General features: G+C 38.3%; 1 protein-coding gene across 2 annotated transcripts in view; it reads left to right on the plus strand.

Moving 5' to 3' along the window:
* Mfsd6 (major facilitator superfamily domain containing 6) overlaps positions 1-26,428 on the plus strand; it is a 62,136-nt gene that overhangs the window by 595 nt on the left and 35,113 nt on the right. Inside the window, exons 1-2 of one of the 2 annotated variants that reach the window (XM_048808183.1) lie at positions 509-526; positions 17,507-19,118. In XM_048808183.1, the coding sequence (XP_048664140.1) occupies positions 17,560-19,118 (1,559 nt within the window). In that variant the 5' untranslated portion in view covers positions 509-526; positions 17,507-17,559. Of the gene's footprint in view, positions 1-508; positions 527-17,506; positions 19,119-26,428 lie in introns of those variants that run through there. The other variant, XM_015481155.2, reaches the window with a different exon arrangement.

Raw genomic sequence — 26,428 nt, forward strand, 5'->3', positions numbered from 1 at the left:
CGCTCTCGGCGGGGAGGCCCGCAGCCCGCCTGCCTCCCCGCGGGGACGCGCCGCGCGGGAGGGTGGGGACCCTTCGCCGCGCACACCTGCTGTCGGGGAGGGGGGCATGGGAAGGGGCCCGAGGGAGCGCGCGTGGGCGTTTCCGCGCCCACCCTGGTCGCCTGCGGCTCGCTCCCTCCCTCCCCTGGGCTCGGGTGTCTGTTGTCATCTTTATAGGGTGCTGGGGGAGGCTGCCGTCAGCGCCCCCCGTGTGCCGGGCGCCGGCAGCACTTCCGCAAACGTAATTGGAGTCGGGAAAACAAAGGCGCTGCCCAGGGAGCCCTCGCCCGACGCCAGTTGCCGCCGGAGAAGGGGGATGAGGGATGGGCCCGGGTGTCCAGGCCCTTCTCGGCCCAGCCCCACTTGCGTCCTTGGCACAAATGCCTCTGGGAGAAAGGCGGAGGTGAGAACCTCCACACAGCCCCAGTGACAAGGACATGGCCCTGCTTTGGCAGAAGGAGGAAATTGATATTGTCAGTCTCCCCAGGTGAATATATACGGGGGGAAAAAGCCTTTTCTCAGGCCTGCTACCTAGGAGAAATTCTACCCTTCGCGCTTCCTTCTGTGCTTGAATTTAGTGGTATGTCCCTGAAGCCCTTTTGAAATGGTAATGGGGGTTGCTGGTACTTCTGAGTCTTATTTATTCCATACCCAGTAATTTACCTGTAAATTTAAGTAGTAAACAATTCCAAATGCACCTCCCCCTTTCTTTTATCCCCTCCTCACGTCGACACACACAGGTGGATTAATAACCCTTCAAGCAGGCACACGATGCATTTTGCTACTCCCACATGCATTAGGAACAACAAACATTTCCTTTAATCAAAAAATGTTTAATAAGTATCACACAGTACAACTGGAACCTATGATACCTGGCCTATGAGTAATAGAAAATAATCTTTAAGAGTGAAGGCTCAAATCCAAATAGTTTGATGCCCTTGGGTTCTGGGTCCCAGTTTTCTCTCACTTGTGAAAAAAAAAGATGGTTGGGTAGTGTAGTGATTAAATTTTCCTTTGCCTTTTCTAGAAGTTCATGATATTGTGTTAATCTAACCTTTTTAGTGTAGATGGATGTAAAGAGTAGGTGGACATATATATAGTTGACTAACAGCATGTTATGAAAAGAGATGACTATTTGGTAGGTCCCAGATGTGAGCAGAACATCTCTTCCCCAAGACCTGGGCATTAGCCAACTAAAAGGGTAGGTATCTCTGACTGCCTTGTTAAACAAAAGGAGAGGTTAGAGTTTTCAATGGGAAGCTTGACTTTTGATACTTGGTCACTGGCAGACAAGGGGAGTGTTTTCAGTTATTTCGTGGTAGTTGATTGGATGGTATTTATCACAATTTATAAGTAAAATTCAGCATTGCTTGGGAAAAGGTTGAAACATTAATGAGCCCAGTGCAACAAGATGCTCTGGGGGAATAGACTATTTTAATAAAAATTTAAATAATAGCGACTAAGGGTGTTTATAATAACTTATTTTTAAGGTACCTTCTGTGTACAAATAAGGTAAGTATAAAATCATGAAGGCATACTGAAACAAAAAGACAAAATAGCAAGGTTTGCAGGTATTTGGTCATGTGAATATTGGACTGTCAGTTTCATCTATAATTTCTGGATTATTAACAGTAGTAAGGCACTTTTTTTTTTTCCAGACCCAGGATTGAACCCAGAGGTGCTTAACCACTATGCTACATCCCCAACCCTTTTACTTTTGGTTTTGAGGCAGGGTCTCACTAGGTTGCTTAAGATCTCACTGAGTTTCTGAGGCTGGCTTTGAACTTGTGATACTCCTGCTTCAGCCTCCTGAGTTGCAGGGATTGCAGGCATGCGCCACCACACCTGGCAATAAGACACTTTTGAATACTGATATTCAACACACCATCTTAACACCATTTATTTCTAAATATCTGTAAAATGTTTTTCTCTAATTAAAAGGAAGCTCAAAAATTTTAAGTAATTCTATACTAACCACAATCAGGAAGAGATGCAGTTAGGTTTGGACCCTGTATGTCCTGGCTCCAAAGTGTGGGAAATTTCCACTTGGTGTCTCTCCCTACTCAGGACCATTAAACCTTACCACCTAGGCAAATGCTTTCCTTTTCTTCTTGCCTTTGAAATTAACTTCATTTCAACATACATATATTACATATGGTAATGTCCATATAGGATAATCTATGTATTTATAATGGAGATATCTATATCTATAGCTATACATAAATATATATAGATATATAGATATATATCAGAACATGTATATTTTACCATTTGTTCTAGTTTTAGTAAAAACTAATTTGCCAGAGAAAATTTTAGAATTATATCAGTAGGGTTTTCTTACTTCTTTTGATATTTATTAATTCTTTTTAAATTTTATTTATTTATTATTTTTTCATTAATTCTTTTTTTGAGGAAGAGTACTGGGGATTGATCAAGGACACTCAGTCACTGAGCCACATCCCCATCCCTATTTTGTATTTTATTTAGAGAAAGGATCTCACTGAGTTGCTTAGTGCCTTGCTTTTGCTGAGGGTGGCTTTGAACTCAAGATCCTCCTGCCTCAGCCTCCTCAACTGCTGGGATTACAGGAGTGTGCCACTGCACCCACCTTTTTCATTAACTCTTGATTGAACATTCTCATTATGGGGAAAGGGAGAAATACAACAAATGCATAGTCAAATGCTAGTCACTTTGGTACATTGGCATGGGAAAAATCAAGATATATTAAGTGAACAAAGCAACTTGCAGAAGAGATTTGTATACATTTACTTAAACCTGCTTACAGGTACATATATATCTCCTTGTCCCCAAACTGTCAAGAGTGGCTACCTTAAGCAAGTGGGATGGGGTGGAATAAAAGGGTGTTTTCCCTTTTTTACTTGTAAAGTTAGGTTTGGGCTTTAAAATTTTAAAATAATCATATGTTCTTTTAGTATATAAACTAAAAAGGGAAACAAAGAATAGCATCAATTCACTTTATAAAAATCCAAAGTGAGAGGAAATTTAGTATGCCTAAATTCTATAATTTAAGCAAGTGAAATGAATCTCAGGAGATCAAAGTGGAAGACAGTGGTCTTGGAACTGCAGATGTAGGAGCAAAGAGTGAAGAGTCTTATAACTGCTTTTTACTTTTTCTAAAGTGTAGCATATTCTGCAGCTCCCCAGTTTTCCTCCTCTGTATGAATGCTCCGGTGCATACCACAGTTCATCTGTTTAAGACTAGAGGGTAAGAATTCCTTTCTTCCTGGTCTTGCTGGTGGCTACAACCATGGAAGCATTATTGTTCCCTACAGAACAACCTGGTGGAAGCGGGAGTTGGAGGAATCAGTTTACCTGTTGTGTCATCTTATGAGGTTGACACTCCAGATGACTTTAGATGTAATTTTACTAACAACTTCAGGAGCAGCAAGTTATCAAGTTAATTTAGTCTGATGCATACATATTTATTTAATACAATCCCATAATTCTGCCCAGTTCTATGTAAAATTAATAAAAATTAATGCTTAGAATCCTTAAAAATTCATACATTTCCCTGTTGGGACTTAGAAATCTAGAACCAAATATATTCAGACTTTCCAGAACCAAGAAAACACATGCTTCTTGTATTTTATATGTGAAAGAAAGCTGAATAAACTTGGTTCATTGTAAACATAATAGGAGTCCTGAGAAAGATAAAGTTATTTTGCAGAGGAGATATTGACAATTTGAGGTGATATTGAACATTTTAAGGTTTTCCTTGATTGAGGAAACTCTGTAGATCTAGTGTACAGTTCAACCCTAGCACAGATTCAATTTGTGTAAAACTTTCTTCCTCAAAGCAAAACTACCAAGGCATTTCCCAGGGCACAACATTTTGGATTCCTAGGAGAAACATATATACAACTGATATCAATTCTCTGTGGGACAATGAAATCACCTTAGTGCCTTCACCAAGAGTGTTCGATTTGGATTTAAAATCCCTCCATGGTTAGTTATCCAACATTAGCTGTCTATGGGCATTTACTATACTGGAATTTTTGGGGTGAAAGGGATTTGTATCAGCTTGACTTATTTTCCTAAATCTTGAATGACAAGTTATCCAGTACTTAGCTCCATTGTTGGATTGAGTAACCTTTGCTTTGTAGCTGTGTTTGGATTTTTATATTTGGAAAATATCAATTGTTTTGTAAAGTGGCACTGTCTCAAGTTCATTGGCTGGGCAACTTAGTCATTTGCTAAGACACATGATGTTTGATTTGTTGGTACAGAGGCCAAAACAAAACTTTCTTTAAAAAAATGTGGAAAAACTAAATCCGGAGTTTAGGTGATATGTATTAATATGTGTCTGTTATAGACATTGCGACTCTGATTGCTAGTTTGTGTCTCTAAAGAGCATACGTACCCCCTCTACTTCAGCACCAATAGAAACTAAGCCTGACAGCCAGTTGTTTTGTACATTCAAAGGAGCAGCCATCTGCCTTGGTCCAGTATGTAAGTGTAACTGAGCCATGGATATGCTGACAATTGTGTTGAAAGCAGGTTAACATTTGGAAATGTAAATGAGAGCTCTGTGTTACCTCATGACCTTGTGGTCCTGCTGCATTTTAGATGTGGGGGCCAGGGTGGAATGAGAGAGAATTCCAAAGATGGAAGAAATTCAGACTAGTAGAAAAGCCATATTTAAAGAGGTGAAAAGGATTGAGTTAAGGAGGTCAGGGACACCTTTCTTGACACTTGTTCTAGGAATCCAAAACAAGGAATCCTTGACACTTGAGAATGGGAGACTAATTCAGGAAACATTCTGCAAATAGAAAATAGGAAAGTCCAACTTTGAATGACGCTGACAAATTGTTTAATAGTGTTTTGATCTGAGACCAAGAGTGAGACTGGGGAAACAGACAGAGAGATGGGAGCACCATGAGTCAGCTGTGGGCAGAGGAAGCTCTGGTGTGGCTTTGTGGAGGATAAAAAGGAGAATTAGAAAGAGGAACTGGTGCTGTCTGAACAAGCCTGATTTGCGGGTTAACCATGCCAAGGGAAAGTGAGTAACGAGTCTGGACTAGTAGTTGGCTGCCTGTGTAGGGTTACTAGAGCCAAGTCAGGTGCCCTCTACTTTCCACATGGCCAGCAGCATCAGCTTCAGTAAACCTATGCACTAAACGCACCCTGAGCCCCTCTGCCATGGTGGGTAAAGAGGGAAGAATTACCTTGGAGGAGTGGGTCCTTGTGACTCGTGTTGCCCATTCTTTTCTCATAACTGTTCTGGACACTTTTAGGGACAGAGGTTCAGATAGACTGTAGTAGGGCCCAAGGAAAATGAGGTTCCATTCATATAGAGCAAAGCAGGAAGCCCCCATACTAAACAAATAAAGCCAGACCATACAAAGTGGCATGCACACTACTTGGAATTTTTAAGAAATGCACTGCTTTGATAAGCAGGACTTGATCCGGAGAGTCCCACTTCTTTAGCTATTATGAGGGCCTTTAATTCTGTTTAAAATAATATCTGTGGAATTGTGTTTAATGAAAAATTGTGTTCCTTTATAAGAAAGGAACCTTTATAACCCAATTCACCTTTTAAGAAAGCTTAAATAAAAGACTTTGTGATATTTTCAAAAGGATAAAAATGACCACATTTTATTATCCATATAATAAGTCTCCCTATCACAGGTGTAAGATCTTTGCAAAGTTCAGAGCCTTTGTAACTGTCCCTTTCAGTCATTTCTACTGAGAAGCACAAGGCATTGGTGAGTAATCACACTTTAGCCAGGAACTCCAGGATAAATGATGTCCCAGTTGTCACTAAGATGTCTCATATTTAACAATGACTTTTTAAATATGCATTTTAAAAGAGAGAAGTGCTCACTGAAGAAAAATCCAACCCAGTATAAAAAATATTAACATAAATTCTAGTTTTAATATACAGAGTTAACACCTAGTAACATTTTTATATTATTTCTTCAATTTTTTTTTAAAAAAAAAAAACATTCCATTTGCAGTGCATAAATTTACAGATATAAACTCTCACTTTACATGGAGGATTGTGTTCTGCTTTTTTCACTTAGTGTGATACATTTTTCTGTGTAATTAAGTTATATTTTCCCATCATATAGATATGATTTTAATTTTTCTCTAATATGGATTTACCAAGATTCATTTAACTTCCCCTATTATTAATTGCTTACTTTGTTTCAGTTTTGATTATTATACAAGTCTGTAACCTTAAGGTTCTTAAGGTAAATATGGTTACCTTAAATCTTTGCTTCCTAGAAAGTTTATACTTCTATTCTTAGTGAATGAAGGTGCCTGTCAATCCTCAACCTCATTAGCACTGAATACTTGTATTTTAAAAAGTACCAGTATAGCATGTATGTTGGAAGTATATTTTTTATTTAGTAGGCTACATAATAAAACATTTTTCTGAAAGTAATTATGTCATTAGAATGGATAGCACATTTCAGCTCTCAATTTATCAGAACTCTAATAGCATAATAAACAAAATTAAACAATGTGAGATTACACATATGGAATGTTCCAAGGATATAAATTATTCTCTTAGACTGTTGTGTATTTAGGGAGTGAAGGTAAAGATCATTGACAGTAGCTTCATATCTATAGGAAAATGTTTTTAAACTTTGAAGTCTATATTCTGATTTAAATGGTGAACTCATAACAGTTGTGTCTTTCTTCTAAAGCTCCTGTACATTTCTGTATAAAATGTCTTGTCCTATGAGTAGATTATGCTTTCCTTAAGCCTCTTAACTTCCTCAGTGTCTGGTATCAGAAGAATCAAGTGATAAGACCTGTCTTTTATTGAACAAGCATTTATTAAGGACCCATCATAAATACAGTATTATAATAATATGTAGGGTAGTACTATAACCTAGTGTTAGGTTACTAATACTTAGAATTATGTTTTTATTTCTCATTATAATTTTTATTTTTTCACAGTCTTGAGTTTTCTATGTTCCTAGTATTTCGTGTTCCTGGACCCATAGTCTTATAGTAATTGTGTTTACTGAAGTCAGTCCTTTTCTGAAGAGATTTGAGGAAAAAAATTGTGTGTTTGTGTATGAAAGAGGGATTCACATAACTGAGTTTAAAAACAGTCACAAAATCATTCAATTGAATTGTAATTTGTCTTTTTTAAAAACAGGTATACATTCTATATAAATTGTTTTCATTTTAAGATATAACAAACTTATTGAGGAAGGTATTTCTGTAAAACCTTAAATAATGGTTTTCAATTTCAATGCCAATCTTTAAAAACCCTTTGTTTTATATTATGAAAAGACAAGAGGTGCTGGGGCAGTAGCTCACATGGCTTGCATGCGTGAGGCACTGGGTTTGACCCTCAGTACCACATAAAAATAAACAAAAATATTGGGTCCATCTACAACTAAAAAAAAAATATTTTAAAGAAAGACAAGAAATCTAATGTTTTCCATGTCAGTTTACTAGCAAAGAAAGAAATTTATATTCATTAAAATAACAAATAATTTGGTAATAGAGACAGCTTTCAGATGGTCCTTGTAAACTTGCTGGGCTCCTAGTTTTGCTGTGGCCTGTAATGGTGCTGATCAGGTTTCATCCTTCCCCTTCCTCTCCCAACCTCTTACCTGTCTGATTACCTGTGAGGAGTTTGAAGACAACATCCTGTAGATTTCCCATGTGATCATAGTTGCTCTCCTAGGGTCCCCTGAGAAAGTACATGATGGTAGAAAGATAATAAGATTTGCATTAACATTTATTAGAGAAATAAATATATGATGGTAGCATGAATAAACATTTGAAAACAAATAGAACATGAACATGAGATATGCTTTTTTAGGGCTTTCAGAGATCCCTGGCAATAATTGATGGCTGCCACAGGTTGGTATTGTCGTCCTGGGGGAAGCAAGTGGCTGGTGACCCCAGGCTCAATGCTGTGACTCCTGGCTGGAAAGGAAGGAGTAGAATCTCAAGCTCTGGGTGGAGATGCGTTAGAGAGATGTGTTGGTAGCATCCCAGATGGAAAAGTGAAAGAATTTCCCCTTAAAAATGATGTAGACTTTAGGTTCTTAACACTGTTAATTCAGTAACCTGAGCACTCCTATTATTTGTAATATTGGTTCAATGGGGAAATGGTTTCTCAGCTTCAATAATTGAAGTACAATGAGTTTTTGAAACCCTGCCTGTTCATTTAGTTACCATGAAAAGCCATTTCATTGCCCACTTGGCTATTGATCTTTGTTTAGGAACAGATGATGAAAATACATAGCTTCTACTTTCACAAAGGCCTCTGTGTGCCCCTTAAATCCCTACATTGTTTTCCATCTTCAACAAATGCATGCACAATATCAACTGCAAATTCAATTTACTATCTTGAACATCTGTTGAATTTTTTTGGCTAGAGAAACTCACAAGATATAAATACTTTCCCTTTTTTGTGGTGGTGGTGATTGAACCCAGGGTGTGTGCTAGGCAAGTGCTCTACCACTGAGCTATATCCCCAGCCTCAATAGAGGTATCTTTTGTAAAACTTTTTTTTTTCATGTTATAATAGGAACTGTTTCTTGTTCCTCAGGCTGGGCTTGTTTTAAGACAGGAAGTTTATTTGAAAGTACAAAGAAATGTGATTCTGGGGCCTATTTCAGATTTATGTATTTTTTGGTGGGGGTACCTGGGGTTGAATTCAGGGGTACTCAACTGAGCCACATCCCCAGCCTTATTTTGTATTTTATTTAAAGACAAGGTTTCTCTGAGTTGCTTAGCACCTTGCTTTTGCTGGGGCTGGCTTTGAACTTATTATCCTTCTGCCTGAGCTTCCCAAGCCACAGGGATTACAGGCATGTGCCACCTTGCCTGGCCAGATTTATGTTTTAAACTGTGGTATATTGATACAATATTTAATCAGAAGCCTAAAATAAATAAATAGGAGTCTATTTCCATGATGATTACTTAAGTCTAAAGGGCCCAAGTTGTAATTTTTAACATTGGCATTTGATCATTTTTTTCAACAAAGTTAAAGTGAAAATCCACTTGGCTTTTATTCCTAAAGCCGCCATTACACTTAAAAGCTATCTTTCAGCCTTAAGAGATCAAAACAGTTCATTCCTTTTTACTCTCTCAGCAGATTGAAGGGAAATGTTAAGGAGGGTTTCAACTCCTTTCTTGCAGATTTGTGATGTTACAAATATAAGTAAAATGCTTCTACAGACGTTTATATTTTAAATGAGTAGTTATTTCTGGCCCAGAGGTACTCAACTATAATTCCAATCCATAACTCAACAGTGTGTTCTCTAGCAAGCCAGTGACCTCACCTCACACTGGGCTGTGGACTGGGAGATAGACAAGAGCACAAATCTGTGAGCATTGACAGGTCAGATGCTAAGCTAGATGGTGCCAGAAATTTTTAGAACACTCCCTCGGGAGAACACTTTTGGAATAATTGCAAAATAAATAGCATATCCTGGAATAAAACCACAGTGACCACTACCACCACCAAATGTTCATATGTTGCTTTTGAATTAACAAAACGCTTTTTCATACATTATTTCATTTAAGCCCAGAATTTCTCTGTGGGTCAATTAACTTAGTTTTGTGTTTTTTTAATCACCATTTTATGATGAGGAAAATGGAGCTTGAAGAGGCACTGATCTGTCAAGACCAGGAGAAATACTGAAACTTCTTTCTCCTCTATTTCCTAAAATTAATCTCTGATCACATTAAACTTTAATAAAAATCCTATATTTTCATCAAATGCTTACCAAAAATAACCAATATTTGCAAGAGTTTACAGAAGTAAATGGAAATATGCAAAGCACTAGATTCCTCTCTCAAGGAGTTTATAATCTTTTTGGTTGGATAAGAGATATCTGTAAAATGGCCAAGTGTGGTGGCCCATGCTTATAATCCCAGCGACTCAGGAGGCTGAGGCAGGAGGATCACGAGTTCAAAGCCAGCCTCAGTAAAAGCAAGGTGCTAAGCAACTCAGACCCTATCTCTAAATAAAATACAAAATAAGGCTGGTAATGTGGCTCTGTGGCTGAGTGCCCCTGAATTACAAATTTCTTGCCTTTAGAATTAAGGCCACACACTTAAATAAGAACTTGAATGTCAGGGAATTCTTAGTAGGTGTTGCAGTAGCAAAACCCTGCGGTCTGTTTTCTGTAAATGTGGTCATGCTCTTCTCCTGCTCCATTCACATCAGTGGCTCCCCATTGCTCTCAAAATAAATAAGACCTACAGGTTCTCAGTGTTTATCAAGCACTGTGCTAAGAGTCCAACATGCATGATATGCTTTCACCCTCACAGCTGTCAAGAAGGAAAGGTGTTCTGATGAGCCTCACCTGTAGGTGAGGAAACTGAGATGTTAAAAGCTTTTCCAGAACCTCAAAGCTAGTCAGTGATTCCTGTCTCTGCCAGTCTCTTCCACCTCTCAGGAACCCCTCAGCATTTACACAGGTCTCTGGATCAGCACCCTATTCCTCTTCTGGGTTGCTCTACACATCCTGTAAGGCTTCCTCAAGATCCCACCCCAGGGACTTCTGCACCACAGTGTCCGTTTCTGGTTTAACACACGGCATGGTATGTTGTGGTTCTTTGCCTTCAAGTCTCACCATTGGGCTTGAGAGTAGGGATTGCATGATCTTTGCCCTGTGAACTGTGGGTCACCAACAGCATATGCCATCTAATGGTTATTGCTACATTTATAGCTGTTGGGTTAAAAAAAAAAAAGTCTTCATTTTCAGTGTAAGTTGCTAACTTTGTGCTTTGTGTCGAATCCTCTTTCAGCCTGACAGTCAGACCCTCTGTAATCTGTGGCTGTCTGGTGGCCTCAGAGGTCCACAATCCTAATATAAATCTTTTAAAGAAGCACTATTTCTTCTTCATTTCCCATCTTGGAATAATTTCCCCACTCCTACTTGCCTAAGGAAAACCCTTTCTATCTTTCAAGGTCAGTCTAAGTCCCTCGTTCTGTTGCCACCCCCTGTTTGAAGTATGGACTCTTCACTCAACTCCAGAAGTTCCCACGGTCTGAAGCACCTTTTTTCTTTTGTTAATTACGCAGTGCTAAGTGGCTGGCTTCTTTCATTATTCCTCTGATTCTAGTGATTTAACTTTTTCCACATCATTAAATGTTTCCTTCTATTTTGGATTCATCTTGTCTACTATAAAGCAAGTCATTGGGACCTCAGACCAAGTATTTGGCATCTCTGCCTAATAACTGTGCAGTGCATAGAGAGGTAGTATCTTTTAAAAGCGTAGGCTATATGGGTTTGAATCCCAGCTCTTCTACTTGTTTCCAGTGTAAACATAGGCTAGTTATTTGCCTTTTCTGTGCCTCTATTTCCTCACCTGTAATGAAGCACAGTAATCATATCTACCCTGGGGAACTGCCGTGAGAATTAAATGAGTTAACATCTGTTAAGCCCATGGTGTTAAGTGTTATGCTGTAGTTAGTAATAATAATGATGGCAAAATAGTGCACTAAATCCTTATTCAAATACAAATATATTGTGAAAATGGAGCAACATTATATGTGTCATCTGTTTGTCATCTAGCAGACAAGTTTGACTAGGAGCTTAGGAAAGGTCCCCCAGGAGTGACAAGTGTGACAGGTTCTGTTTCTGGGAGGAGGTTCAGTCCCAATACAATGCTATTGGTAGCAGTTACAGAGAGTCTGGGGGCAGCACCAAGTGCCTGGAGGGCTCAGGCTGAAAACTGGACTGACAGAAGTAGGACCAGTTCTGCCCTTCACAGTTTCTCTCAGCCATAAAGAAGCCTTGTCATAATGCCTGGGAGGAAGAGGAAGATTCCAAAATAGCCACTTGTACACTTTGATGTCTTTGTACCCTGTGTGACTGTTATAAAGCCAATTTTTAATTTTTTTTTCATGACATCAGCCAAATGTCTAGCAGATGCTAAAGCAATCCTGATTTAAATAAAGATCTGTGGGGTTGATATTGCATTCTGTACCTCTGAAGAAAGCTCTGTTCTAGAAAATGCTAGGGGTTGAACTGAATGTTCAGGAGTGTTGTGTGTAAATGCCAGGACTCTTATGGCTCATTTACGGTGATTTCTCATAGTCTGTGCTGATAATAAATTACAGTGGTTGTTAGAGTCCTGCTCTGGGACTCACACTGCTCCTAGACATTGAGAATGGTCAGTAACGGTTGGCAAGGTAGAGCTAGCTCCTAGGGTTCAAGAAATAGTCTTCCCTGTGTTGCAGCTTCAGTTATGGGCAACATTTGAGTTATGATGGTAGGGGCACAGGAAGAATGCCCCTTCTCTGTTCCCCATGGATTGTGTCCTTTATATCACTGTTATCTCATTGCTATGTCATAGCACATGTTATCATTATGTTTGTAAATCTGATCTTTGCAATTATTATTTTAAATAACATATTCAGGTCTAAGGGTTTTTTTTTTCCTTTCAAAGATTTAATCCATTTCTATACTCATATATTTATGGATCACAATACATGTTCAAGTCATTTTTAATTTAAATACCTAATGAAGAAAGCTATCAATGTGAACAAGAGTGGTTTTATTGTCTCTCATCAATAATTCAAAAATACCTTCTATTTGAATGACTCACAATAGGTACTGGTAGGATGACTTTTCAGGTTTTAAAAGGCTGTGTTCTATTTTCACAGTGGTGGTGTTGATGAATATCATTCAAGTGTGCTAGATGAGAAAACTTTTCAGGTTATCTAGAAAATAAACCAAAGTCCCTGTTACCAATTAGGATCAACTGCAAATTGGCAATAGCGATTTCCCAGAGAGATTCATAGGTTTCTGAATATTTGAACTGTCTTCTATTTTTAAGGCTTATTTTTTTTTAAGCTTCATGATTAGAAGTTTAAAATACAAGCTGAATGGATTCATGTTTATTGAATCAATCTGCTCAAGCTGCTCTAACAAAACACCATACATGGACTAGGTGGCTTAAACAACAATTTGTTCTCAGAGTGCTGGGACTAAGAAATTAAAGATCAAGGTGCCAGTTACTTAGTTCCTGGTAAAGGCCTATTTCCTGACTTGTTAGATGTCTCTCTCTCACTGTCCTCACATGGCCTTTTCTTATCAAATGATGTGGAAAGAAAGATCTGTCTGTCTTCCTGTTCTATAATTGCACTAATTCCATCATGAGGATCCCACCTTCAAGACCATTTTTAAAATCTAAGGTCCTATATCTCCATATAAAGTCACCTTGGTATACTTATAAATTTGGGGGGATATGGACATTCAGCCTATATCAGCCTCTTAATCTGCCCCCATTTTGTAAACATGTGAAGGATCTTGTTCAGAATATAAATATTTTACCATTCCTTATACTTGCTTTATCCGTACTTGACATGACGAGTTACATTTTATGATTAAATTCAGCAAAAGATAAACTACTTTGGAACATATTTTAGTCTCCTTAAAATACAGAAATGTTTTTGGTTTGTTTCTTTTGTCCTTGGTCCTGTGATTATACGAATGACTATAATTACTCTTTATTTTATTACTGTTTAAATATGATTTCCCCGTGTTTTGATTCCTTTTCATTAAAATCTAAATGTGAAAATATCAAGTCTAAAAATTAATGTCCTGAATTTAAACTCAGAGTTTTTGTTTGTATTTTTGGATTTGAAATTCATATAAAAGTTACCGAGTGTGACTTTCATATAAAAAGTACTGAACATTATGTTACGGGACATTACTTTGCAATTGTTGATACTTTGAGAACTAACTTAACATCTGGACTTCTATAACCAAAGAAACCTTGAATAACCCTGTGATGGCCAAATTGAAGAAAGTAGAGAGGAAAGATTGGTTTGAGAGAATGTCATTTGTCAAGGTATAAACTGACTTCCTAATGTAAGGTATCTTGCAGCTTCAGATGAGCATTTGGGCCTCAGTTCTTCATCACCACTTGGACTGTTTAAGGAATTATGCCTCTTATGAGAACTTTGTTGTCCTTCTCTGACCTACTTGGTAAAGTCTCAGCAGTTGATTGATGAGGGATAATTAAAGGCCACCAAAGGGCCCCTGATTAGAATTCATGTAGTCAGATATTTTGTGCAATTCTGAAAAATATTTTTAGTCACTATTGGAAAGGTTTTCTTGTCTCTTGCAGGGCCAAAGCTTATATAACCAGAGATTTCTTTTTCTTTTTTAAATTAAATTTATTTTTAACTGACCCATAACAACACAAATGTTTACATATCAATGAGTACTTTGGGTCACTTGATACCTGTGTACATTGCCTAGTTCAAGCATATCTATCTCATTTATCATTTCCTTTCTTTTTTCCTTTTTTTTTTTTTTTTTTGTGCTGGGGATTCAACTCAGGCACACTCAATCACTGAGCCACATTCCCACACCTATTTTGTATTTTATTTAGAGACAGGGTCTCACAGAGTTGCTTAGCACCTTGCCATTGCTGAGACTGGCTTTGAACTCATGATCCTTCTGTTTCAACCTCCGGAACCCCTGGATTACAGGTGTGCACCACTGTGCCCGGCTCATTTATCATTTCTTTATGGTGAAAACTTTCATTATATTTCTACTTTTTTAAAATGTACAATTCATTGACTTTTATATTTTAAATGGGAGTTATTCATGCACAAAAGTTTTAAAAAATGAACCAGTTTACAAAGTTTGATTTTTTTTCAAACTTTGACAAATGACATTCTCTCAAACCAGTCATGAAAAACAAAAACCCCTTCAGACTTGTGTGCCTTCCTTTCTGGTTTATCCTCCCAGGAGCTGCTTTCTACCTGTTTGGGGATTGTCTTTATATTCCTGTTTCTCAACTTTTGGATGTGAGGATTATCTGTTCTTGCTGTGGAAGGTGTGAAGTTGACTCCCTTCCTGCCTTTAGAGCTTTATCTGCCCAGCCATCTCATTTCCTGCCTCTCCAGTGTAGTTGTGTGGCAGATTTGAGTTGTTCAGTATTCACTGTTTACATAGTGTGACTATAATCACAGTGGGAGATGTGTAGTAAACTATGATTATTTTTCCTGTGAAACTTTTTGTTTTCTTGTGCAACTTTTTTTTTTTTAACTTTATTTACCACTGATTCATCCCTGAATGCATCAATTGTCTAAATTGTCTAAATTACCCTCTAGGACCTGCTCAGGTGTGTTGGTGTTCCACACCAGTGTTATTCAGCTGAGGGTCTGTCCTGGGCCCCACTGTTCCAGCTAGATTCATTGTCTCTCATGTCTGGCACATAGCTGTCATCTGGGATCTTCAATCACCATCATCCCTATGCTCCCTTTGCTTGTCTTCCTGGTTCTAGCTCTTATTTGCTGCATTTTGTGTCTTACTCTCTTGATTTATCCCATTGGTGTGCTAGAACATAACCTTGAGAAAGGGAAAAACAAGATATCCGTTTTGTGAGAAATCACTTGTGTAAAATATCTCTATTTCATTGATGTTATATGCTCCTTAACTCTTTCTAGCTTAGGTTATGATTATAATGTGGGTATAGGTATGCACACGCGTATTTTCCTTTCAGTGGGTTTAGGGAAGGAGCCAAATTAGATGTGTTTAATGCCCATTTCACCCAGAAATGCCATATAACTGTATGAATTTGAAACACAACAAACATTTCTTTTGGTTCTGAGCTCAAGAAATAAAATAAACTAGGAAATAGTTCAAAGGGGAATTACTTCTCATTTTGAGGTAACAAAGTAGAATTGGAGCTGATGAACTGGGAAGGTAGAGGCACTGATGATGGAAGCAAAGTCACTTAGAGTGTGGAAGAACTCATCTTTCATAGCTGTGCAGCAGACGCTGGACTTTACTTTTCTTCACGTCTTCTCAGGATGGGGAGCTTTTCCTTTTACCATAAAGAAAATCAAGATTTGGAAACTAGGTAGAAGTGGTGGCTGTACAATACTGTGAATAGACTAAATGCCCCTGAATTGTTTATTTTAAAATGGTTGAGTTTATGTTATGTGAATTTTACCTCAGTTAAAAAAAAAACTACCAAAATGCATGAATATTTTCAAAGCTAGAAACTATTCGACAACTCACTTCTGAGAATAAGATAAATGGACTTAATTATATAGACCTCATTAACTTGTGTTTCTGTTGTCTGCTGAAGGGCTTTGTAGACATTAAAAAATGTTTACATGCATTATTCTGGAATATTTTCAGAATGTTAATTCATTTGAGAAAAGAGAAGGCAAGATATTACAAGGATTGGCAAGTAAAATTGGTATTTCTCTACCAGAGAAAGTAAAAGGAGTTAACAAAACTTTAGTGGATATGCCTTTTAACTTCAGAAGTGTTCATTGAACTAGAGGACACAACTTGTGAGGCAAGACCTCTTGACTCTTTGACCGTTTGTCTATCAGAAAAAAGTGGAAATTTTGGTGTAATATGACACAGTTCCTATAAATTTATACCATTGTACATTGCTGATCTTTCATATGAAACAGCTGTGTCCTAAAAAGGTTTAATAATATTATCTAAAATGTGTCATTGAGCATTTTGGCATTTTGGGCACACCAGATCATGTGTCCTGAAGCCATAATCTCAAGGTTAAAATCCTGGCCTTGCCAATTATTAATTAAACTCCTCAGGTTTTATTTTTCTCATCTGTAAAACAGACAAAATGATAGGCCTGTTAGGATGAATGTGAATTAATGCATTTAAAGATCTTAAAATGTTACCTGGCACAGAGAAAGTGCCCAATAAATGTTCTTTTTTAAACATTAGCAGATTGAATTTGCTATGGTTGGTTGGGTGATTGACTGATGGTGCTAAGGTCTAAACCCAGGGCCTCATGCATATTAGGCAAGCACTCTGCTACTGAACCAGCCTTCAATAAATGTCTGCTACCGGCCCACAATGAATGTTATTTTTGATGATGTTCCCTTAAACTGCAAACCATAAAAGCATATTGGGACTGATGTCTGTAACATTAGCAATGCTTCCTTACTGCTTACCGCTTCCTTACTGGGATGTCTTCTCATGGTCCTTGCAACCAACTCCCATTACAGAACACAGTTGGCTTCTTTGTTCTCATTGTGTTTGTCCTGGTGATTAAGCACTTGTTTGTTTTTCTCTGAAAACTGAAGGTTTTTAACTCTCTTTAATTACTAAAGATTTTTAGACTCCATAATGCAGTGGTTTTGTAAATCAAGTGATTGTAAAACCAAGAAACTATAAATAGTGTTTATTTTCAGCTCCCTGTATTAGGTTTAAACATAATCCCCATTACTTGTACATTTTCCCTGGGAATCGGTGAAAAGATTGAGAATGATCCTGAGCTATAAACCTGCCACTGAAAGATGTAATGAGTCAGTGGCCATGAAGGGTATTTAAAATTTTAAAGTTATCTTTCTGTACCAGTACTATATGGCTATAAGTAATAAATGCTAGTTCTCTCTCCAGTTATTTTGTTAGCTCTAATGTGAAACTCATCTTCCTGCATGATGAAGTCCTATGCTTCCATGTTATGATTTTCATGACTAAGCTGTCTTTAACATTTTGCTTTACAGATCAACAGTCAAGATTTTAAAAGTCATAAGCCTTCTGATGGTGGTGGTGAGCCATGGCGGCAGATGATAAAGTTGCTATCTTAACTGATGATGAGGAGGAGCAGAAGAGAAAATATGTGCTTGCTGATCCCTTCAATGGAATTTCCAGGGAACCAGAACCACCTTCAAATGAAACGCCCTCCTCCACAGAAACATCTGCTATTCCTGAGGAGGAAATAGACTGGATAGAAAAACATTGTGTTAAAATAAACAACGATCTTCTCATTTCCAAGGTTTTTTATTTTTTCTTTTACTCTGCCTATGGCTCTCTTTACCCACTTTTGCCTGTGTATTATAAACAGCTGGGAATGTCGCCAAGCCAGAGTGGACTGTTGGTTGGTATTAGATACTTCATTGAATTCTGTAGTGCCCCCTTTTGGGGTGTGGTTGCAGACCGCTTCAAAAAAGGCAAAATTGTCCTTCTCTTTTCTCTTTTGTGTTGGGTTTTATTCAACCTGGGCATTGGGTTTGTCAAACCTGCTACCTTGAGATGTGTACCAAAGATTCCCCCAACAGCTCACCCCACCAATGCAAGTCACCTGTTAACCGTCTTGCCAACAAATTCTTCTGCTATCTCTTTCCTTACTATATCACCAAAAACGCGTGAGAAAAGGGACTTGTTTCCTTCCAGTGGGCCACCAGTGTTAGAAACGGGGCCCAACATCTTAGATGCTGATATCGTTACGACAGCTTCAACCAAGATCCATGAACCCACTCTGCAGCCCCAGATAGATGAAATCACTGACCTTGTTATGGACTTGAGCTTGAATACAAGCACAGCAACCCTTACCCCCACGGGGAATGTAACCAGGGAGACAACCACTGCTATTGTCACTACCACCAAATCTTTACCTTCTGACCAAGTCACTCTTGTTTATGATCAGCAAGAAGTTGAAGCTATATTCTTGGTGATCTTGGTAGTTGTCATAATTGGAGAATTTTTCAGTGCCTCTTCTGTCACGATTGTAGACACAGTAACACTCCAGTATCTGGGAAAGCACCGAGACCGCTATGGTCTGCAGCGCATGTGGGGCTCCCTGGGCTGGGGCCTGGCAATGCTGTCCGTGGGCATTGGGATTGACTATACCCACATGGAAGTTCTCGTGGATGGCAAGGGGTGTAAGCCCCCTGAGTACCGGAACTACCAGATCGTTTTCATCGTCTTCGGAGTTCTCATGACAATGGCCTTGATTGTGGCCACCCAGTTCCGTTTCCGCTACAACCACTTCACAAACAGTGATAGCAAGGGGAAAGAGGTGGAGATCCCTCAGGTGGAAAGGAACAACTCCACTGAGTCCTCTGAGGAGACACCCACCACCATGAGCCACTCGCAGACCTTCAACTTTTGGGACTTAATCAAACTGCTCTGCAGCGTGCAGTATGGCTCAGTGTTGTTTGTGGCTTGGTTCATGGGTTTTGGATATGGCTTCGTGTTCACCTTTCTCTACTGGCATTTGGAAGACCTGAATGGAACTACAACCCTCTTTGGGGTCTGTTCAGTCCTGAGTCACGTGTCTGAGCTGACAGCTTATTTTTTTAGTCACAAGCTTATTGAATTGATTGGCCACATCAGGTAAGAAAATGCTTACTGTTGATCCCCTCAGCAGTGGAGCTTTGTCATTTTATAGTCTAGAGCTCCTTTTAACGTATTTAAGGTATTCTGATTTGTGTGGGGGTAGGGTTGGGTTGGCAAGGAAGCTATCTTTTGCTCTTTCTCTTTAAAATGGAAACCAAAGGAAGCAAGGAAGGAATAACCTAGATGGATTATTATAGACAAGCAGGCAAACAAAAAATGGCTGCCTCCCCTTGCCCACCACTCTGGAAAGATCAGTAGGCTATTTATCTGTGTGCTAAGAGATGCTCAAAATAAGTGTTCTCAGGCGTGGGAGCTTAGTGAGCTATATTGTTCCATGGACTTTGAGGAGTCCACCTGAATCAAACATTTATATAGGAAAGTTTCTGTAGATTATTTTTCCAGCCTCCATTTATTATGAACCACTTAATGACAACAGGTAAAGTTTGAATATGTGATGTGTAAAGATGACCACAAGGCTGGGGCTGTAGCCCAGGGGCAGAGCACTTGCCTAGCACTTGTGAGGCCCTGGGTTTAATAAAAATAAATAAATAAATAAAAGTATTGTGTCCAACTACAATTAAAAAATAAATATTTTTTAAAAATAGATAAATAAAGGCATTCAGCCCTACTACAATGACAAAAAAAATGTAGCTCAGTGATAGAGCACTTACCTAGCATGCTGAGGTTCAGTGCTGTAAAAAAAAAACCAAAACATTATATTTAATGAAGTATGGTATGACCCACCATAATCCCTAATCTGTGATTAGAGTAAATCTTTATGTAACTTTTTTCCTAATTGTTACATGAATCTTTGTATCTTTGCCATGAAGACATGGACTATTTAAAAATCTTTCATGATTTCCTTTTATTCAAACAAACAAAAGCTATGAATTCCTCTAGTTTCTTTGTTTTGTAGCGTTTGTCACCGTTGATGTTTATCTAAGGCTGATCAAACCACACCTTGCTATCTACAAGTTCTTCTGCTCTATTATTGACTCCAAAATATGGAACCAGCTGCATTGAACCACTGCCTTGTAGAAAAGTATGACATGTCTCCCCCTAAACTTTCAAGTTACCATAACCAAAAGAAAGCAACTGTATGTGTTTGTGTGTACATGATGGTCTTGAAACCTGCTCTTTCTATAAGAAATTAAAAAAAGAAACAGTGACAAGATTTAGAAAATATTAATCTTTATTCCTTTCATTTCCTTTCTAACTGAAGAAAATATTTTCTCATTTAAAGTTCAACCTAGAATCATTCTTTCTCCCAAACAATTGTGAATATTTTTCCTTGTGTGGTTTGGTTTTGCTTTGGGAGGCTGTATCCTGTCCCTTCTTTCTCAAATCCTTTGACGCCTTTCTTGTCATTAAACAAAGGCACAGTGTGGATGGTTCTCAGACCTATAGAGTCCCTGAGGCACAACCAGTGGGACCTTTTTGTAAAAGAGCCTTATAGCATTAAGGACTTGGAATGTCCTTTAGCCTTTTCCAGGCCATGTTTACATTCTCTGAGCTGTGTGGATTGACCATGATGATTAGATACTTCTCTGCAGCCTAAGTGTATGGATCTTACCTCTAATAGGATTTTAAAAATCTGCCAGACATGGTGGTACACACCTGTAATCCCAGCAACACAGGAGGTTAAGGTAGGAGGATTGCAAATTCCAGGCCAGTCTGGGTAATTCAACAAGACAGTACTTTAAGGAAAAAAAAAAAAAGATGCTGGGGTTATAGCTCTACGCTATAGCTCAGTGGTAGAGTACTCTAGTATCCCTCTTCAAACAATCAGGGTTTGTTCCTAAAAAAGTGCCCATTTAGGTGTTACCAAGGAGGGGAGTTCCTAGATAGCATATTATTTAATCAGTCAATAGCATCAATTGAGCACAGACTCAGTATAGAATATACAAATAGGTTCTATTTTCAGAGATATTAAGTTTTTCTCATGCCTAGAAAAGACAGTTCTCTTCCTCCTTTGCGGTTTTTTTTGTTTGCTTGTTTGTTTTTTTTTGGTACTGGGGATTGAACCTACGGGGTGCTTAACCACTGAGCCACATCCCCAGTTCAGCAGCCTTTGCCTTTTGTCTGAGGTGTATTTTCATGATAAAGCCCTAATAGCTTCACTACTATTTATGTTAGTGAGTTTACACTTCTGTCTTCCTTTCCTGAGTAGTATTAGTCACTCTTACTTAAAAACCTATACTGCACATAACCTTAATTATTTGGTATTATGTTCAGACACACACACAAAAGCATCTCTCTTTTTTTTCTTACTCAATGATGTGATGACAGGAGGTGGCCCCTGTGGTCACCTTGTTGCTTCCAAGAGCCTGCCAGGATTTCATCAATATGTGGTCATTTGCCTCTTTCAAATATTCTGTTCACTAAAGTAATATTAATTATTTTAAATATATTTAAAAGATTCTGGTTGTTAAAGTAAGATTATTCCTGCATTTGTACTCAGGCAAAACAGATATGCTTCTCTTGATAACAATTTTGGGAGCCCAGTCAGGTGGTGATTGTTGAAATTTGGTGACTTAAATATGTTTAGTGGTGACAGTTTAAAGTCAATTTTTGTGTGTGTGAGTTGTACATGGACAGAATAGTCAGAAATCTATTTTCACAAAAAATTTTAATATAGATTTAGAATGAAGAAAAACCCACATCATAAAGCAGTTTTTAACACAGCATGTACACTTTTGAACCATTTAGTATTTCAGGCCCAGTTTTTCAGAGAATAACTTTTCAGTCTAAACACACACATACACACACACAGTAAATGGTTTCTGATTTTGACTTTGGCTTTTGTCCCTCTCTAAACAATGACTTTCTCCAGCAAATAGGATAGTATATATTTACCCTAAAAAACTAAATTTCTTGTATTTGGGGATTTACAGAAAGTTTATTTTTAAGTCCATTTATATCAGGATGGTTAACTAGAGATATAAATGTGTCTTAAGGGTGTATTCACCTTGCAGAACGTTTCAACAACTGTGAGTAGCGTCATGACCAAAACAAATTGCAATAAATGATCTGTAAACTTGTAAATTGTTATTATCTAAGATTAGGCTATGACTTATGTTATTTGATTTAAAATTATTTCCATTTTAAGGGACACAGATAAATCTAACACACATAAATCTACTCAATCTAACACTTAAGGTCATTTAATCTTACATTTAAGGTCAGTTTTGCCTGCAGCTGTTATCTAGAGAGAGTAATATATTTATTATCTATTGTTAGCCATAAGTTACTACTTAATAGTAGTCATGTATCCAAACTAGCCAGTCATTTTGGGAAAGAGGGAAATACATGATGCAAATAGCAAGAGGAGGAGCACCAGGCTCTGCTGAGGGGGCGTTGCAGGCAGACACAGAGCAGAGTCAGCTGCTGGGCAACGGCTTAGCTGAGCACACACTTTGGAGAAATAGCAAAAAGCATTAGAAGAAGGAGGAAACCCCACAGCTGGAGTGATCAGTTTGAGCTGGGTGGCCCTGAAAGACCCAGAGAAGATCATGTCTGAGTTTTTTTTCTTTTTTTTGGTAGCGGTGGTGGTGTTTGGAGTTTCCCAGGATTTGGTCTCCTGGGCTCAGCTAATGTAGATTCATCAGCAGTGCTTTGGAGGCTCCTGATGCCCAGGCTGTACCCAGACCAATTACATCACACCCTCCAGGCAGCTGCACTTTTTAAAGCTCCCTAGTTGATTCCTGTGCCCAGCCTAGGTTGAGAAACGCCAACTAATAAGAGGCGTAGACGAAAAGAGGAGTAGAGGAAGGGAGATGGGAAAACCGAGGGCATTTTTCTCTTTCTAGCTCATGCAGCATATTTGTATGAGTTTTCAGAGACAGCTCCCTCTAATCCTTCCAGGTGGTTCTTTCCTTGATCTCTGGTAGTTTCCTCACATCCATGTGTTGATTAGTACTCACCTGGAGGCTCCAAGGGAACCCCCTGCAGATCTCTGCAGCTCTCTCTTTGGATCTCTCCACTATAGTACTCTTTCCAGCTTCCCAGACTCTCTACCCTGACTCAGGAGACCTCTCAGCCTCATTAGGCAGAGCCTCTGTGAGATGCTACATCTTGCTTGTGGATCCACCACTGTGGATCATCATCTTCTCCCAGTGTCCTGCTAACTTGTGTCATAGAGAGGCTGTTGAGTAGCACCCTGGATTCTCCACTTTTTTGTCACCTCTTTAACAAGTCCCTGAATTGAGACAGATTGGTGACTGTTTCCCTGATTAGATGCTGACTTGGACACCAACACTTATTTGTTTAGGAAGACTTCTGATGGCAGTTGCCACAATGACACCATAGCATAGAAATAGAATAACTCAATTATTTATTGAGGAACAAAACGAGCTAGGGGTGGTGTTGCATGCTTGAAATCTCAGCTACTTGGAAGGCTGAGGCAGAGGGATTGCAAATTCCAGGCAAGCCTGGGTAATTTATTGATACCCTGTCTCAAAATAAACTAAAAAAGGGCTGGAGATATAGCTCAGTGGTAGAGTGCTTGCCTAGCATGTGGGAGGTCTTGGGTTCAAAACTTAGCACTGCAAGGAAAACAAAACAATGGTGGACCTTAAACAACTTTTTCCCTTCTGATTTCTTAAAGGAGAATTAGTTCTTTAAAAATATTTTTATCCCATTAAAAAATGTTTTGAAAGAGTTAATTTTCATAGTAAATTTTAAATTACATGTGCTCTAGAGACACAAATATTATTCCACATTATTTAAAATCAAAACCCTCCATATTTGTTCAATTTTGTTGAACAGTTACTTAGACCTAGAGAATCCCAGATTAATAGGATGCAGAGAATAGGCACTAAAGAAAAGGACAATGGAAAATACAGGAGATGTTGAAGTCGAGATGGATGCTAGATCAGTGAACTTTCTCTGGAGGCAGTAGGGAGTCATAGCAAGGCTCAAAGCAGGGTAGGGCCATTGATTTTCATATGGGATGGTCACTCATGTGCAGTGTGCAGGGTAACTTTGAAGCTGGGAGCCCATTCAGAATAATATATATATATATAAATTTCTTTTTTTTAGGTGTAGATGGACACAACACAATGCCTTTATTTTTATGTGGTGCTGAGGATCAAACCCAGATCCCGCCCGTGCTAGGCGAGCGCTCTACTACTGAGCCACAATCCCAGCCCCTCAGAATATTCTTAAAATAGTTCAAGTGGCATGTGGTACAGGCCTGAACTACAGCAGTAACAGCAGAAATTGAGGGAAAGGATATATTTGGGAGTTAAAATTCATAGAATATTTTGGATATAGGAGATGAGGTAGAGACTTCCACATTTCCGACTTAGGTATGGTAGTTTCATTATTCCATAGGAAATTCAGAAAAGAGATGTAGATTAGGAAGAAGGGGCATATAATGATTTGTATTTAGTGTTAGGTTAATTTGAAGTTGAAACATTTAGAGAGGTCAAATGGGGGATGTCTGGCAGACAGTTGGCATGTACTGACATAAGCTTGAAGCTTAATGGAGAGGTGGGTTTGGGGGTACATATTTGGGACAGTTAGAACTGCAAACATGTATAGGATCAGCAAGGAACTTTTGTGGGCTAAGAAGAGCAGTGGGTTGAGGGAAATAAATTATAGTTATCTCCAAGATATCATTCTAAGTTTCTGATCTTATTGAAATATTGGTCTGTACTTTATTACTCAAAGCGTATCACTATGCTCCAAATATTCAGTGTTAATGGGGGATTGTGTTGTTTGTCCACCAGTATGGGTTCAGAGCTGGCTTGCCTGGTTCTGGGTCCATATCTGTACCTTGGAACCATGTGGCCATCAACAATTTACAGAACATTTTGTATCTCTGTTTTGTCATCTGTAAATAGGCATAGTATTAATACCTGTCTCTTACCTTTTTTTATGAAGACTAAATGAGATAAAATGTGGCAATTGTTGTGACTGGCATATATTAGGAATTTAGCTAATTTTTTGTTATTTTATGTTAATCTTCTGATATATTACATTGCTCATAACTTAAGATCCATTGAATCTAATAAAGATACAAATGACAGCAATATCATAAGTGTATATATCATTAAGGCTGCCAAGTCAAGTCATTTGAGGTTTTCAAAATACCCAGCATTCCCCCTCAACAAACATCTTGGGCAAATTGAGATCCTACTCCAACAATTTATAATGATTTTCAAATGTAGATTGACAAATTAAATGAGATTATATTTAATTGGAATCATGCTACCTGGTGTAGCCTTTGTATTAGAGAATGTTTTATTCTCCTTAAAACATAAGATGGTCTTAAAGATTAATCTAGTCTAGTTAATCAGTACTTTTATCATTTGAATTTGTATGGTGTGTATCCAAAACTGGTGATTTGATGTATTCTGGCTAGTTAGTGAAATGGTATGTGAAGACTCTTAGCACTGGTGAAATGAGGCACACTGGCCCCTATCTGCTCTGCCAGAGTGGTATGTGTCATTGATTGTGGCTTCAAACTCAGTATGTGATTGTTCTTGTCATATATAATAGAATACAGAGGAGCCACAGCGTCAGCTCTACAGTGTCACCAGTCTGGGTTTTTAGGATGTGAATGAATGAGTGCTCTCTTGCAGCAGGTTGGGAGTTAACTCAAAAAACCTCAGGAGGGTGATTGCAGACCAACAGAGACTGTGTATTTGCTTTTCGTGTAAGGGACACTTCATGGTTCTTTGAAGCTGCCATTATACACAACTCAGTTTTCTTATTTTTGTCATATTTTTCATTCATTATATAAAATGTATGGTGAAGCATAAATAAAAAAGTAAAGCCACAGTACAAGTCCTAAAATTGGTTATCAGCCAGGTATTTCTATAGGGGTTAACAATTATATCATTACGTATTAACTCTATTGTTTTAATTTTGAAAGGGAATATTCAGGTATGATAAGCAGCTTGTCTTTCAAAAGCAGTTGTTTGATAAAAGACAGTGTTTTTTGTTCTGTTTTAAATTCTGATCTTTTTGTACAAAATCATATAGTGGAAAGAGGTGATATTCATGGTTTCTCTCTCTTTTCTATACTGTGTATTTTGATAAATACATGCTAATTTGAAATAGATTCAGAGAGATGATAGTTCAGACCCTCATTTTAAGCCTTCCACCCTTCAGGGTTGGTCTTGGAGCCTTGACCTGGCTTCTGTCCTGCCTTTGCTTTTTTACTTAATTGGGCAGTCTTGCTAGAGAGAGTTCAAGAGAATTTATGAAAGCTCGGTGGAATCAGGCCTTAGCAAAGATGCAGGAAGCAATAGGAGCCACTGCTGCTGTTTTTGGTGGTGGTGGTATTGGTATTCCATAAC

The sequence above is a fragment of the Marmota marmota genome, unplaced genomic scaffold (genome assembly GCF_001458135.2).
Source record: "Marmota marmota marmota unplaced genomic scaffold, marMar, whole genome shotgun sequence".
NCBI classification, from domain to species: Eukaryota; Metazoa; Chordata; class Mammalia; order Rodentia; family Sciuridae; genus Marmota; species Marmota marmota.